This window comes from Haliotis asinina, chromosome 1 (genome assembly GCF_037392515.1).
Source record: "Haliotis asinina isolate JCU_RB_2024 chromosome 1, JCU_Hal_asi_v2, whole genome shotgun sequence".
Lineage (NCBI taxonomy): Eukaryota > Metazoa > Mollusca > Gastropoda > Lepetellida > Haliotidae > Haliotis > Haliotis asinina.
This window is the reverse complement of record NC_090280.1, coordinates 27,214,594-27,231,025: the sequence shown is the minus strand read 5'-3', so window position 1 is coordinate 27,231,025 and position 16,432 is coordinate 27,214,594. Positions and strand designations below refer to the sequence as shown.

Below are 16,432 nucleotides of genomic sequence, written 5' to 3'. Positions count from 1 at the left end.
TACCTGGAGAGAATATTAAAAACCTCTTCCCGTTATCATGTAAGAATTTTACCACAAGGGGCGGTGGGTTAGCATAGTGAGTGGTCGCTTGTCACAGAGTGGCCGCTTGTCACAGGTTCGATCCCCACATGGACATAATGTGTGAAGTACATTTCGGAGTCCCCGCTGTGATGTTGCTGGAATATTGCTAAAAGTCGCGTAAGACGCACGCACACGCACGTACGCACACACACACACACTCATCACAAATTTAAAGTTTTATCGTCATTTATCATATCATGGAATCCACTATGAAGGAATGGTATACATCCAACAAGACTCCATGCACTCATTGCCCTTAGTATGGTGATCGCCCTTCACTTAAGGACGAGCTATTGCCTGTTTTTATATTGCACTGTCCAGAACATGCTATTGTTTTAACTTCAGATACTAGTGTTAATTCTAAGTGTGATAATCTAGTCTTACTGACCTTTGAAGACAGGCTTCATAATACAAACGTATTCCTTATCAACGTCAAATTTGCTCTCCTCACGATTTGGCTTAAACACTGCCGATATGACATTACATACTAACTTTCAGAGAAACCATGAGAACCGAGCATCGTCAGGCATACTCTCTCTATGTTCTGTGTGAGTTAAGGTTCCTGAATATTGAAATGATATGGACAATAACAGGAGAGAATGCTCGACAATGTACATCCAGGAGTCGGATCTCTCTTATGAGTTAAACGTTTCGAGACATGAATTTGGGGAAATTAGTTTACCCTTTAAGAATATTAGTTGGCGTCTCAAGAGAAAGTAACCTGAGGAATAGAATCTTGGATCCTTTCAAATGAAATCATACCATAGCCAGTCATCATATTTCACTGAACCACTTCACTATCACTATGGGAAAAACAATGGCAAATTTGACGGTTTGCCGCATGACCAAAAATGTTCCTCGGGGCGAGCATTCTAACCTTTGGAAGACAACGATATCACAGTTACATATATATACCGGATACATATATAATGGCACGTGTTCTGATAGAAAAATATATTACAATTCTTTCCAGATGAACCAGACACGGTGCTGTTAAGCGGCAGGCAAGATGCATCTGAAGGTGACCCACTGAAAATGAGATGTTCTACTGACTGTAACCCTGCCTGCACTGTAACCTGGTGGAACACATTCAGACAGGTGGTGATTACAGGACACAGGGAGTTTGTGTTTTATATGCCAGCTGTAGATAGATGTATCTGTGTCAGGACAGTACACGTGTCACGTCAACACCACGCATGGCTGTGCGTCAAGGATGTATACTGGCAACACAAATGCTTTCAAAAACCTACCTTTCTATATCAGTATTTCTGATTCTGAGTATCACAACTATTGTTTATAACGGATTTACCGTATTTTTAGTAATGCATGAACATGACAGGAATAGTATTCCCATTCCTCTTTGACTCACAGACCGCTGTCATATAGCTGGAATATTACTTAACGTGTACTCGAGTGTGGTTTGTTTTGATGGTTAGAGAATATATGAATTTTCATCTGCCCTTCCTTTCTTTTACAACATAGCTGGTGGTTTTTATATTTCGTGCTGTAAATAAGACCGCTCACGGAAAGGGATGCAGACCAAATTTTGAAACTGTCACAGTCCGGTTTTCAACAAGTACTCATTATTCTCATATATTCTTTCGTTTGTAGTTTTTGCATGTTCTGTTTCAGAAAGATTTTCTTCTGAGTAAATATAGTCTTATACTTTTGGCATGTCATATATTTACTGGATACTTGTACTTCGATTCAGAATGAAGCAAAGGTAGCTGTAACGTTTTACTTCAACATAATTAGTAGTGCTGGTACATCGTACAGGCATGCAACCTGCGATACGATATATCCCGATACTACAGTTTTAGTCATGACGACATACTGCCAAAAATGTGTGTACTACAGCTGCTATACGATACGAATCCCGAAATAGGGGTGATGATAGTACTTCATACAATACCACCAGAGGAGACATCTTTCGGTCCCCTCTATACAGGACCACAGTATCGAGTGTAGCCTAATGTGAGAAAACATTTATTAACGTTTCCCCATCCTCCTTTTTCATACACAGAGAAACACAACACTGTGTGAAATAACAAAGTAAAATGTTTTTCCCTGTGTTGCGTAAATCATAGCTGTGAAATGTTGTGTGCCACCTTCCACCCTCTCCCTCTACACAGAATCACAGAATTACGTGCTGTGGTAACAAGTACAGAAGTTCCAATCCAGTGTTATTGTTTTTCGTACTAAATGAGATGGGAAGTGTAACAATACCTTTGCTCTTATCACAGCCACAACAAACCGAGCGTGGGCACGGAATTTGAATCTTAACATAGTACGCTTGTGAGCAAAATCGCCTTTATTTCAAAATATTTTACTACAAGCTCTTTCAAAGCATAGCTGACGACACACCCCTTGAATGAATAAATGAAAAGAACGCGGAAAAGGAAAACAAAGCAAAGCCTGATTCAGTTACATTAATATTGTATCTTTATGATTGTTCATGACTCATTTCAAGTGGCTTCAATCCTTCAACAATAGCACGAACTCATACCAGTTATAAAGTGAAAGTGTTTTCGATGTTTAGAGTCTCACTTAAATCTTGGAAATTCCGATGTCCGTTGTCTTTTTTCTGTTTGGGGTTAAAACACAAAACACTGGCCACGAAATTGGATACCTTATACTGATTCGTTTGATATATTCTGACCAGTACCGCTGCAAATTGATACCCTTCGTCTGAAACATTAATATTCCACCCTAAACTGGCTACGGAACTTTACTTTCCTGACATTAATTTTTTTTGGTCTCCACTCGTTTCACGAACAGCCATCTTGTTAGGAAAACAAAAAGACAACCGTAACCACTGCAACACTAACATACATGTTTATCATTTCTACCAAGCAGTTGTAAAAACATCGTACACCATAATTAAATAAATGATGCAAAAAGATTTTGAAAACGCAGTTTTTATGTTCCTCTCAACAGTAATGTTTTTGTTAAATGTTTGGCAAGCAACGCAACTATATGACAATCATACTATTAAACGCCTTTCATTATTAAATATAATGTCATATATCATCACCCAGTCATTTTTTGTCTACAAAACATGCGAACGAAAATTCCACGGGTCATTTTAACTGTCTCTATTCAGGTTTTCCATTTCTTAACAAAACTGCGTTTTCAATTTGTCGCGGATGAAATATAATGCAAGCACACACTGTAAGCAAAATGCGTCAATACGAAAAAGCGACAATGTAAATTGTAATAATTTCATAATAATTATTGATTGATGTCTTATTATACATCATGTTTGAATTATGGCCATCAGACCAAGCAAGTTCTTATACATGTTTGATAGAGGTTTCAATATAAGCAATCAACATGGCGATTAAAGTCTTAGGTTGAAAATTGGGGACCCCATACCTATAGATTATCATGTAAGAAACACACAAATACTATAGTCCAATGAAGACAATATTATTGAGTTAATAAGAAATTACAGGTTTCCCTGGTGCAGCCAAATACAAATGTACGAATATGTTTGTTATGAAAGATTTGTCTAGTTTTAAGCCATCATTAATGCAAACTCAGATCGTGTTGGTTTTGCAAAACAGAAGCGGAAGTCTATTATTGGTATTCCTGAAAATAGTCAGTGTGTCAGTGAGTGAGTTCAGTTTTACGACATGGGTTACCAAATGACCTTCAAAGTGAACTTAACATGCAACACCATCATGATTCACCGTAAGTGCTGAGTACATAATTTACAGCCAATCAACTGTTCGGAAATGTATATGAAATTTCATATTATGACCTGATGTTACATGACATTCGGGCAGGTCAATGGCAGCACTTCGCACTCAAACAGAAATATTTTGATCAGTATGATTGTAACTGATGTATCAACTGGTTAAATCTACCGTCTCGCCGACAGATATCAACAGCAAAGAAGACAAAACTTCTACAATCAAAGCTGACAGCAACACCATGAGCGACCGACTACCATTAGATTCAGTTTGACGGAATCCATTCTCGCTCAACCAAACATTAGAGATCTTAAAAACACTCTTAGACGCTCTGAAAACGTTAGCTACAATTATTATCCTAATAATGATACACACTGATACATATATCCTTAATATGGTATAATCACTTCAACTGAGTAAAGATCTGCATCAAAAGGTTGTTATAAGATGGGTGTGGGGTGTGGGGTGTGGGGTGTGGGGTGTGGGGTGTGGGGTGTGGGGTTTGGGGTGTGGGGTGGGGTGTGGTTTGGTGGTGGGGTTTGAGGGGAGTGTGTGGGTCTACATTAAAGTTCTGGTAAGGTGCCACTGGTGCAATAGGTTAGTTACCAACAGGTTTTAGTGAACATCTTGAATCACATCTTTGGGATTGTGATTCAAAGACAAAGAATTTGAAATTGCCAGAAAAAGATCAGTATGTATGATCTGTCGAAACAAGTGTTGCTATCCACGTTAGCACCAGTCATAACTTGTCCGAATGTGGCCCACCCGTTCACTGCTGTAGGTCTGTAAGAAAACAGGAAGATTATTCACTATATGTAATGTCACTTCCAAGTCTAAACACAGGATGTTAACAAAACTTTAACGCACGCTTATCGTAACAGGTGACTACGATCGAATGGCCAGGCTCGTTGGGTTGACACATGTCATCGGTTCCCAGTTACATAAATCGATGCTCGTGCTGTTGATCACTGGATTGTCTGATCTAGATTCGATTGTTTACAGACCGCCGCCAAAACTTGGATATTGCTATGTGCGGCGTTAAACATAGAAACAAAACCTTAACCCATGCTTGACGTAAGAGGCGACTAACGGGATCGAGTTGCCATGCTCGCTGACTTGGTTAACAAGTGTCACTGGTTCCCAGTTAAATTGCTCGCACTGTTGATGATTGGACTGTCTGATCCAGATGCTTTAATTTCAGACCGTCGCCACAAAATGGAATATAAATGTGTGCGGCGTTAAATATACAGACAAACAAAACTTTAATAATGAAAGTGAACCACATCGAGATAATAATAAACTGAACAATGAACAAAAGTGTAATAATCTGTGACACTAAAGACAGGCGGTTGCATAAACACTAAATTTGAAACACTAACATCATATCGAACCATCTGGAGGCAGGTGAATCACTGATATCATTTTCAATGTCACGTACGTTACATATCACAGACAAGAGAGAGAGTGGAATTTAAAGTCACTTTGGACAGTATTTCATTGATAGCATGACGGTATCAACTGCGTGGGGGAAAGTGAGTGAGAGGCTGAGGTTTTACGCCGCTTTTAGCAATATTTTAATATCACAGCGGTGGACACCAGAAATCGGCTTCACAGATTGTAACCCACGTGGGCAGTCAAACCTGGGTCTCCGAGGTGACGAGGGAATGTTTTAACCACTATTCTTCCTAAAACGTTTATCACTTTGTTGGAACCCACGAACACAAGTATGCTGTAACCTGAATTCAAAACTACAATCACGGGTGCTTTGATATGCGAAAGGGACGTAAGTCTGCATACCCAAGTAGTGGGTAGTGTTGTAATGTAAAACCTTCTCAAGCTTAATTTTACGCTGAAAGAATACCGATGAGTACCAAAGCTAAAAATAACATCACCACAGGTTCTTTCATGATTTCACTCTAAGATTCACATATCTGATACTGGAGAACACAGATACAAAATACATCTGAAAGAAGCGAATAAGTACCTGGTTAAGCTTCTGTATCCTTCATCAGGATTTGGGATCCCATTCTATTTTCCACTGCAAGCAGTACAGAAAAAATAATGCAAGGTATTACACTTTGCAACAATTTTGAAAAAAAAAGAAAAACACCTGATTTTCCGTAGCACCAGAATTTATCATTAGCATGAATCACGCTCGAATCATGCTTTAACAAAATGTTCGCACCTTTCACACTTGTATTTTCCAACGTTCTTAAAACTGAAAAGACCCGTAAGTACTTCAACACTACTGATCAGTAGGACTTCTCAGTAATGTTTTACCCCTACATAGAATATCAGATGATTCTATTAGCCGTGTAACATTGTCAAGAGTACTGTCAAAGGGAAATCCATCGTCACGATAGATGTGCTGAGCACAAGCCATTAAATTCTACTTTAGGCGAAGACCTTCCGAACGAAACGAGAACCTACCTAGTGACTTGATTTCAACGTCCAGTTTCTCTAGTTCCGGTGGTTCACTCCTTGATTCCACTGTGAATAATGAAGAGAGAACAATGTATCATTCAAACGTTTTAAAACTATGGGGTATGTTAGTATCCATTTTCATTCAAAATATTTTCATATAACGTTTTTTAATCGCAGAATATATATCCTCGTGCTCTTGGGCAAACGTTGAACGTTGAGTACATTCGCCAACGGCTGAAAGGAAGGTGCTTTTTGTCCATCGTTAACAGTTTGTTTTGTGACTTAAATTTATTGCTCATGTCTTAAGATATGATAAAGTCTAGATATGGCTGTAATACTGACTCACTCACTCACTGACCGACTGACTGACTGACTGACTCACACACCAGTAAATATTTCAGAATACTGTAGAATGTTTATCAGATATCAGATGCCTGCATTAGTCTGGTACAAGATATACATTAGTCAACTGGAGATATTCCAACCACGGGTAATGTAACTAAGACGACACTAACATCATGGCCAGATAACGGTTGTTCGAATGATACCACGGGCTAAGTAAACCTGTTAAGTGCTTAGCTCTTAACACACCATGGTTTCCAGCCGCTGGAAAGTCTTTCCTCTTGATAACCACAGCAACAATGACGACAAAGATGACACCAAGGCCAACAGGGACAGCAACGGCAGCAGGGTGAACATGTGCCGGAGAATCTGCCAGATTATACACAAAAATAAAAGTAACATATACCAGTTATCACATATCACCGCTTATCTATGTGTATCTGTTTCAAATTCAATTTACCATTACCATAAGCCTATTTTTAGCCCTATACAATTTCGGATATCATCCAGTTGAGCCATAATACGTGCATAAACCATTGTCGTTCAAGACTTTATTCGTTGTGAGCAATACCTTATTATTGAAATGATAGTTTCACCCAAGCATATTCTGAATCTCCTTCCACATTAACATAAACCTGTAATAATAATATATATGATATATAACCTATCACACTTACCAGAGGTATGGGGCTGTTCTTCACCTAAAAATGATAGATTGAGAAAAGCTATAACAAGCAAGCTTGATTGTGAAGCATTCTACGATATTTCATATCATTTTCCAAATGGTTCATCCATTTAGCAAGCAGTTGTTGAGAAAACATTAATAATATGAGTAGTTTTATTTTGTATTCAAAAGTAACTGAAATGTGAAGTATTAAAAGCTTGATTCTTTGATTAAATATCTTGAAATTTGCAGTGGTTGTTTTAAATTCAAGCTAAATGTCGCTATTATTTCATGATAATATTGCAGTGTATATATATATTTCTTAATACATTTTAAAAATATTTTTCACAAATTATTCCTAAAGAAGGATATCCGATGATAGATACTGATGTGCCGGTATCAAGTCCACCCTATGCAGAATCTCCTTGTGCATTAACATAAAGCTGTAATAGTATATATGATATATAACCTATCACACTTACCAGAGGTATGGGGCTGTTCTTCACCTAAAAAAGATAGATTGAGAAAAGCTATAACAAGCAAGCTTGATTGTGAAGGATTCTACGATATTTCATATCATTTTCCAAATGGTTCATCCATTTAGCAAGCAGTTGTTGAGAAAACATTAATAATATGAGTAGTTTTATTTTGTATTCAAAAGTAACTGAAATGTGAAGTATTAAAAGCTTGATTCTTTGATTAAATATCTTGAAATTTGCAGTGGCTATTTTAAATTCAAGCTAAATGTCGCTATTATTTCATGATAATATTGCAGTGTATATATATTTCTTAATACATTTTAAAAATATTTTTCACAAATTATTCCTAAAGAAGGATATCCGATGATAGATACTGATGTGCCGGTATCAAGTCCACCCTATGCAGAATCTCCTTGTGCATTAACATAAAGCTGTAATAGTATATATGATATATAACCTATCACACTTACCAGAGGCATGGGGCTGTTTTTCACCTAAAAAAGATAGATTGAGAAAAGCTATAACAAGCAAGCTTGATTGTGAAGCATTCTACGATATTTCATATCATTTTCCAAATGGTTCATCCATTTAGCAAGCAGTTGTTGAGAAAACATTAATAATATGAGTAGTTTTATTTTGTATTCAAAAGTAACTGAAATGTGAAGTATTAAAAGCTTGATTCTTTGATTAAATATCTTGAAATTTGCAGTGGTTGTTTTAAATTCAAGCTAAATGTCGGTATTATTTCATGATAATATTGCAGTGTATATATATATTTCTTAATACATTTTAAAAATATTTTTCACAAATTATTCCTAAAGAAGGAAATCCGATGATAGATACTGATGTGCCGGTATCAAGTCCACCCTATGCAGAATCTCCTTGTGCATTAACATAAAGCTGTAATAGTATATATGATATATAACCTATCACACTTACCAGAGGTATGGGGCTGTTCTTCACCTAAAAAAGATAGATTGAGAAAAGCTATAACAAGCAAGCTTGATTGTGAAGGATTCTACGATATTTCATATCATTTTCCAAATGGTTCATCCATTTAGCAAGCAGTTGTTGAGAAAACATTAATAATATGAGTAGTTTTATTTTGTATTCAAAAGTAACTGAAATGTGAAGTATTAAAAGCTTGATTCTTTGATTAAATATCTTGAAATTTGCAGTGGCTATTTTAAATTCAAGCTAAATGTCGCTATTATTTCATGATAATATTGCAGTGTATATATATTTCTTAATACATTTTAAAAATATTTTTCACAAATTATTCCTAAAGAAGGATATCCGATGATAGATACTGATGTGCCGGTATCAAGTCCACCCTATGCAGAATCTCCTTGTGCATTAACATAAAGCTGTAATAGTATATATGATATATAACCTATCACACTTACCAGAGGCATGGGACTGTTTTTCACCTAAAAAAGATAGATTGAGAAAAGCTATAACAAGCAAGCTTGATTGTGAAGGATTCTACGATATTTCATATCATTTTCCAAATGGTTCATCCATTTAGCAAGCAGTTGTTGAGAAAACATTAATAATATGAGTAGTTTTATTTTGTATTCAAAAGTAACTGAAATGTGAAGTATTAAAAGCTTGATTCTTTGATTAAATATCTTGAAATTTGCAGTGGCTGTTTTAAATTCAAGCTAAATGTCGCTATTATTTCATGATAATATTGCAGTGTATATATATATTTCTTAATACATTTTAAAAATATTTTTCACAAATTATTCCTAAAGAAGGAAATCCATGCAAGTGCAAGTCGTTGTGCATAGTGTATACTGTTTTGTCAAACGCAGTTGCTGTGAGTGAGTAAAGGTGTCCATCCATAAACCAGTTAAATAAGAAATGAAGTTAGTGAGCTGTGTTGGCACCTGCCTTTGTTTTCAAGTCCATCCCTTCGTCAAGTGTTCCCTGGCCAACAGGTGTATGTTTTACCATCCACTAGACCGTAATTAAAATACACGTTTGTTAACAATATGGAGATTATACCCCTGCCACCCCTTTATTCTGTTGTAAATACCATTGTCGAGCTATAGATATTGAGGTGCCGTTATCGAGCCCACCTGTGACCAGGTGTGAAAACCCTTGGGGTCAACTTTGTGTGCAGACTCTTTCAGTGTTGTCACAACCTCTCGTGTACAGTGCAAATCCCTGTGCACTTGAGCGAACGCACAAATCGAAGGTAGATGACCATATGGCCGCCATATGAATACGCATCTAGTTGCGGTACAGAAACGGGCAGTGAAACGTGGACAAAGTACTGTATGTGTCCAAGTCCACCCAGCCGTGAATGAGTAACTGGTAAGGACAGGAAAGTCATATGAACACGGTGCGCCTAGTGGCGGCAAAAGTTGTCTACTCTCCTGATTGGTAATACGATGTGGCGTTAGAGTTCGACATCCGGTGATCGTGGGAAAAACAAAGTGTGTTTGAACAGATGAGCTGAATACTGGTGCTGGACAAATGTTTGTGTAATAATAAGTTAACTTCCTTAACAACTGGTGCAGGTTGGACCGTGGCTATACCTCACAGAAAATCAACTCTTTAAGTGGTATCGTCTAACTACCTACTTCGTGTGGTAAACGTTATGTAGGCAGATCCGAGCGGACACACAGCGTTGAGTCAACGTTCAGTAAACGTTGGGCCTTTGTTGTTTGGTTTATCAACCCTTCCTAAACGTTGATTCAACGTTTATCATGGGACCAAATAAACTTAGTCGAGATTTGTGTTGTTGTCAACGTTGCTTCAACGTAAGGAACCAAAAACTGTCAAGTAACTGTTTCCTGGGTAAATTGTGTTACATATATTAGCAATAGTTATGCCACTTAGAAAGTATTATTTCGGAACGTTAATTTGATAAAACATCCATATTCATCTAGGCTCAGCTATAAATATATTTTATGATTATGCATCGATCAACGGACGGAAATGTTATGTAAATCGTAACTGAAAATGACAAAAAGAACAAATGATTTTAGCATAAAGTCACTAGTAATGGAATTGCATTACAACATATGTCATATTTGGGATTTCATTTTCTTAGTAAAGCATAAATTCTAGTACCATTTTGGGGATTCGAACCCGCACCCTCAGAGTTAGGTACCTAATCGCCAGCTCACAAAGTCAGCAGCCTAGCCCGCTCAGTCACCGCGACTTCCACTGACTCTGAGGGTGCGGGTTCGAATCCCGGATGGGACTCAACCATAACAGTACTAGAATTTGTACTTTACTAAGAAAGTGAAATCCCAAATATGACATATGTTGCATTTGACCACTTTCTAAATGGCATCGTGTAATCATGGAATTGCATTAAATGTTATATTTTCCTATAAAACTGTCAAAATCGTAAACCTCCCGACAACATGCTTTCAAAGATGTTGACCTGACAAGCGCACAATTATCGCACGCCAAAGGCAAAAAGGTGGATGACGGTTCGTATTTCCACTTTGGCGGAATATCGTTTATTCAACAGCTTCTCGGCTTACTGGTGTTTATTCCGTAAGTATTTCATTGATGTGTAATGAAAATGTGAGAATGTTTGAACCTAGTTTGCTAATGTAGCAGGAATTCTGGCAACTGTTCGATCCGTAACCCACACTAGAAATGTTAGGGTTAGGTCCTGACAGGCATTTTAGAAATAGTATTATTCCATAAATGACCCCTACCCAAACCACAAATAAATATGCACCATTTTTGTGTAAGCCATCTATTCGACATAGACGAAATAAAACTGGGTTTACGGGCTGAAATCTTTCCGAAACTCCGTACTATTCATCATGTTTATCTCACCAGGCTACTTGTATGTCAAGTGTTTCTCAATTTCGTGGAAGCTCGTGTTTTCCATGAACTTGTTTTGTTATTTTACAGTATATTTGCTTGCATACATATTTGACATTTTATTATATAACCGAATGTGAGTTCACGACGCACGAGCACCCATCACCCGGTTTGAATTTTGCAAATATATATTTTTATACAATCAACAAAATTCATCTATATACACAAAAGCGTAACCTAAATTTGTGGATAAGCTTGATTCGTGGGTCGCGGTAATTGTCATGTTACATTGTATCTCGTAAGTTAAGTCTCCTATGACGTCACGAAGCGGTACTTTTGATACATATCTAACCACGCTTCTCTCACTATAATGTCCCGATTGTAGGCATAATCAAACATTTTTCAGTGGTTGACCTATGAAAACAAACCTATTCTGTATATATATATTGGTATAACAAGGGAGTTTTGTTTGTTGAAAGCAGAAATTTCTGTCCTTCGATGACTCTATACATCTCTGTAAACTCAGAACTCATTTTCTGACCTTTGAAGGAATCAAACAAGTAATTATTACATACATATTAAAGGTAACTATTTCAGATTTTACAACTCTGAACATTAAATTGACATACCGTCAAGACTAAAATTCAGTGGAAAAGGTAGCAAATATTTCCTTGAAACAGTCCTATGCACCAAATTCATAACAGAATATTGTAATAAAAAAAAACGACTTCGATAGATTTAGTCTTAATCTACCTAAGGACTGTGACGTATTTAAGGTTTTGCCATGGAAGGGCACCTATGGCACTCATCTATGATGGTTACAATATTGAATCATATAATATTCTACCTACAAAACAGTTTTTATTTAGGATCAAGTATACAGACTCTCCCGTTTGTACTTTTCTTTGTGTAACTATCACACTGAATCAATTACCAACTATTTTGGGACTGTGAAATTGTTAAAAATATCTGGAAAAACCTTGACTGTTCAGTTACATTTCACCAAACAGAATGCTTTACTTGGTATGAAAGGAAAAAAAATAATAATCCAGTTAATGCATATGCCTTCCACTTCCTTCCTCCACAAACCAACGCACACACACACTGGCGATTGAAGCTGTGGTACTACCTGACGGTATTTACATATTTTCCTGTAGAAATATCATTGAGTGCATTACATACTTGTATATCAGCAAAATTGTACCTGTGAACCTCACATACTGAGTGGAGGAACTAGCAGTTGTGCTTTGGGATTTGGAATGGTGTTCAAAAGCGTCCCTCAAGGCGATTGTAGTGCTGTGACTCGAACGTCTATGTTAAAGTATAGAGTTACGATCGTCTGAAGACCAATACAAGACCATGAACTTTTAAAAAGATATAATGAAAAGAGACTTGTTTCATATGCTGTAAACAAGTATTGTGCATGGTCATCACGGAATCCTTTCACAGTGAAGTAACTGGATTGCATTGTGTTTATTCAGGAATCTATCTAATAGCTGAAAAAAACCAAAACTTCTGTCTTCTCGGGACATGTTCAACCTTTTCAAGATAACAATACAACAGTAAATAGTGTTTCTTAATTTGGAATACTTTCCCATCTTTATACTTCCAACTAACATACAAATTAAATGAACAGTTCATTGAATGAACCAAGATTTCTATCAGATAAATATGTTTACTGGAATTTTCTGTTTCACTATTTATTTCAGGTCGCTGGGGGTATATATTGTACGATAGTGTTTGCTAGTTTTTCCCCTTAGAAATTCGGATTAAATGTATTGTAACTTTGGTTGAATATTCACGTTTTACGTGAGATTTCTATGTAAGAATACACCCATGCATAACACAAAACAACCCATTTTGAACGTTGATAATAAGTCAAACTTCAACGTTGATTCCAAGTTGGATATCTGCGTCTGAAAAAACTTGTGCAAGCTATTTTCAACCTAATTTCTACTTTAAGGACGAACCTATTCTAAACGTTGAAACAACGTTTATGTGCCCACTGGTATACCACGTTTGGAAATTAAACATAACATAAATTTGAAAAAGATAAATTTAAAGATCTAAAGATCACAAACCTAAAGTAGAGCTGTGAGGTATAAAATCATGGTTAGCTCCCCGATTCGAGGCCTGGAAGTACCTTTAGTGCACCACGCAACTAACATGTTAATTTGACAAGACTTCATAGACACCATCGTATTGAGCCAAAATATGAGGCTAAACAATTCAGCACTGAAACGAACCCACGAATTCGAAGGTACCTGATGAGAAGATAGCCACATACATAGGCACGTCTCTCTCTACTTAGTTTCAATGGTGGCTCCACAAAACGAGTAATGGGAGTACCTCTAGCGCACCATACAATAACGGCTGTCTTAATTCCACAAGAGTAAGAAAAGGAACTGTGATTATACTTAAGTATATGCTCCTTAGCGAAAGTGGGTTACTTATACTTACAACCGTGAAAAGATTGTTTAGCGTGTGTCACTTGCGGTTATTCAGATTTGATATGTGTTTCAGAAATCTACGTCTCTTTTTGATGGATACCAATCAACAATTGTCACAAAGAGAAACGTAATGACAGGGAGGCGTTCACATTCTATGCCATATTGTTTCAATCGACGAAGTGTCTCACATAAAGACTTTGTTAGTGGTCACCACAACTGGGTCAGACGTCAGTGTTGCTTGGCAACCAGTGGGGCAGGCTTTGTAGTAGATACCAGAGCTGTGCACCTTCGTGACACACATCAACAGAAGCAGGAACAGTAAGGAAAAATCAAATGAGATCATCGGAAAATCTCAGGAGTGGACAGTGTGATCTTTGTTCTTAGCTAGATGAACAGATGAGTACACCACTGTGTCATGCAGAAAGGGTGTATTCTGGACTTTTGTCATGGCGCTGTTTTCAGACTGTTAATTTCAGGTGATGCCTTCGGAGTTTCAGAGAGTGTGGTATTTAATGTCACTTTGCCGCTTCGCCAGAACATTTCTACTGGATTAATAAGGACAGGGTGGATTAACGCTTGATGAAATAAGGGATATTTCAATAATCTTTAAAACATTAGGAAAAACTGTTAGGATTAAGTGTCAATTATGCAAGAATCCCCTAAGTGTAGCTACAAGGGTAACGTCTTTAAGTTTTACTTTAGAAGTTAGGGAGTACAATAAACTACAAACACCGACAACCGCACAAGAATATGTATCGAAACGTCACGCTCACTAACTAAAGAAGTTGTTATCCATAAAGTTTGTCAATACTGCTAACATGGCAGAACTATATATTCATTTTGTGTTCAGCACTTGCTTTACTTGACACAGTTGGGCAGTTGGAACTTACTTTGTCGCTCACAATTTATAAACGTTTCCATTTTGGTCTTACAAGTACATTGTATACATGAATACATTGTTACCATATGTATTTCACTGTTGTACGTACCGGATTCAGGTTCATCCTCATCTGCAAATAAAAGTTTGAATCTGTGCCAAGTTGGGCATGATTATCAGCAATTTTATAACAAATGTATTCATTTTCTTCTTTGCGCATTCGAAAGTATATCTAAAACTGCGTGATATTACTACAATTAGAAACATTCCATTTATGGACACGTTTACGGTTATCCCCCTTCTTGTCTTGAGTTGGATTTTCTCTTTCACTTATTCCCCACGGTCAACATCCCCACAATAATCTCACATTTACTTGGCATCCAATGTTCCAATTCTGCCTTTTGCCATGCTTCTGTTACGTGTAGTAAGCTTCTCCGATATACTAAGGAGTTTGGCAAATGATATATATATACAACAACTTCATACTTACCGCAACGGCAATATGCCATCGAATCTAAAACAGACATGAAAACTTCTGAGAAAAGAAATCACCAATTCTTGATTACGGGTACAGATGATCACGTGGTCGGGATCCAACTAATTATATGAAGCATTACAATGGAGCTTTATGCAATGCATACACAAGTCTTTTAAACGAGTATTCAACTATGTTGGGTAGAAATGTTTTAACAGAATTTCTTATGTTAAGAGCATTTATGTATTAAGTTCTTGGGAGAAGGTTTTAGGAAAGTCCACAATCAAGCATTTGCCTGCCTAACCATATACACCTTTACATGTATACATTATCACTGTCCTCAATGGAACTTCCAATGTCAACAAAAGAAGAGCAAATCAGTGGATCGATTTACAATGTGATTTATAACGAATCCTTTTCCTCTGTTCGCTCTGATCATCTCTTGTGTAGAGAAAACTAGAAAGTTGTACTTGTTTCACTGCTTTTGTCAAACTTCACATAGCCTCCTGCTTGACATTTTTGGGAACTGATTCTGTTCATCAAGTCAGGGTCTATGCAGGAAGCGAATGTACTGTAAGTTCCCATGAACCCTCGTATGGTCATCTACCTTCAGTTATTGGCCTGATTTGATAATATTTGATTTCTATAATTAAACTGTTTAAGATTTAATTACTAGATTTAAAATATATATCTGTGGTTCTCTGTTTTCCTGTCCTTTGTTGACAGTCTTTTTAGGTAATTTCGTTTTATCTAAGTTTAAATTTATAATTTGGTTTCGTCACAATTTAGCCGAATATTGCGGGTGAGCCTTTAAAGTTGAACTCACTCAGCTCACTCTGATTATATTCAATATATGCAGGAGTATGCAATAACTGCATCTTAGCGCATACTTTATTTCAAATGTTAAAACTGCATTGACATTCTGTTTTATGTATAAAGGAAACAGAGGGTATGGTTTGATCCCTTTTTACTCTTTTTGAGGAAAACCAACAACAGTTCCACCAAGTGACAAATCATGATCCACTCTTCCAAATCAAAGACGCGTGTTTGTACTTCTTTGTATACAACTAGATCTGGTTACGGTCAGTCCCATACTGAAATGGTGTGACACTTTTCGCTTAACTTTCAATTCAGAGCATGTTTACGT

The 16,432-nt window shown here is 36.9% G+C and overlaps 1 protein-coding gene across 2 annotated transcripts in view; it reads right to left on the bottom strand.

Moving 5' to 3' along the window:
- Positions 1 to 2,374: 2,374 nt before the first annotated feature.
- The window catches only part of LOC137278039 (uncharacterized), a 33,300-nt gene continuing 19,242 nt past the window's right edge, over positions 2,375 to 16,432 (bottom strand). For both annotated transcript variants that reach the window (XM_067810085.1, XM_067810094.1), the window contains exons 11-20: positions 15,301 to 15,324; positions 14,897 to 14,943; positions 8,625 to 8,648; positions 8,156 to 8,179; positions 7,689 to 7,712; positions 7,220 to 7,243; positions 6,792 to 6,911; positions 6,207 to 6,266; positions 5,761 to 5,814; positions 2,375 to 4,559 (exon numbers count right to left, since the gene is read on the bottom strand). In XM_067810085.1, coding sequence (XP_067666186.1) covers positions 6,237 to 6,266; positions 6,792 to 6,911; positions 7,220 to 7,243; positions 7,689 to 7,712; positions 8,156 to 8,179; positions 8,625 to 8,648; positions 14,897 to 14,943; positions 15,301 to 15,324 — 317 coding nt within the window. In that variant the 3' untranslated portion in view covers positions 2,375 to 4,559; positions 5,761 to 5,814; positions 6,207 to 6,236. The remainder of the gene's footprint in view (positions 4,560 to 5,760; positions 5,815 to 6,206; positions 6,267 to 6,791; positions 6,912 to 7,219; positions 7,244 to 7,688; positions 7,713 to 8,155; positions 8,180 to 8,624; positions 8,649 to 14,896; positions 14,944 to 15,300; positions 15,325 to 16,432) is intronic.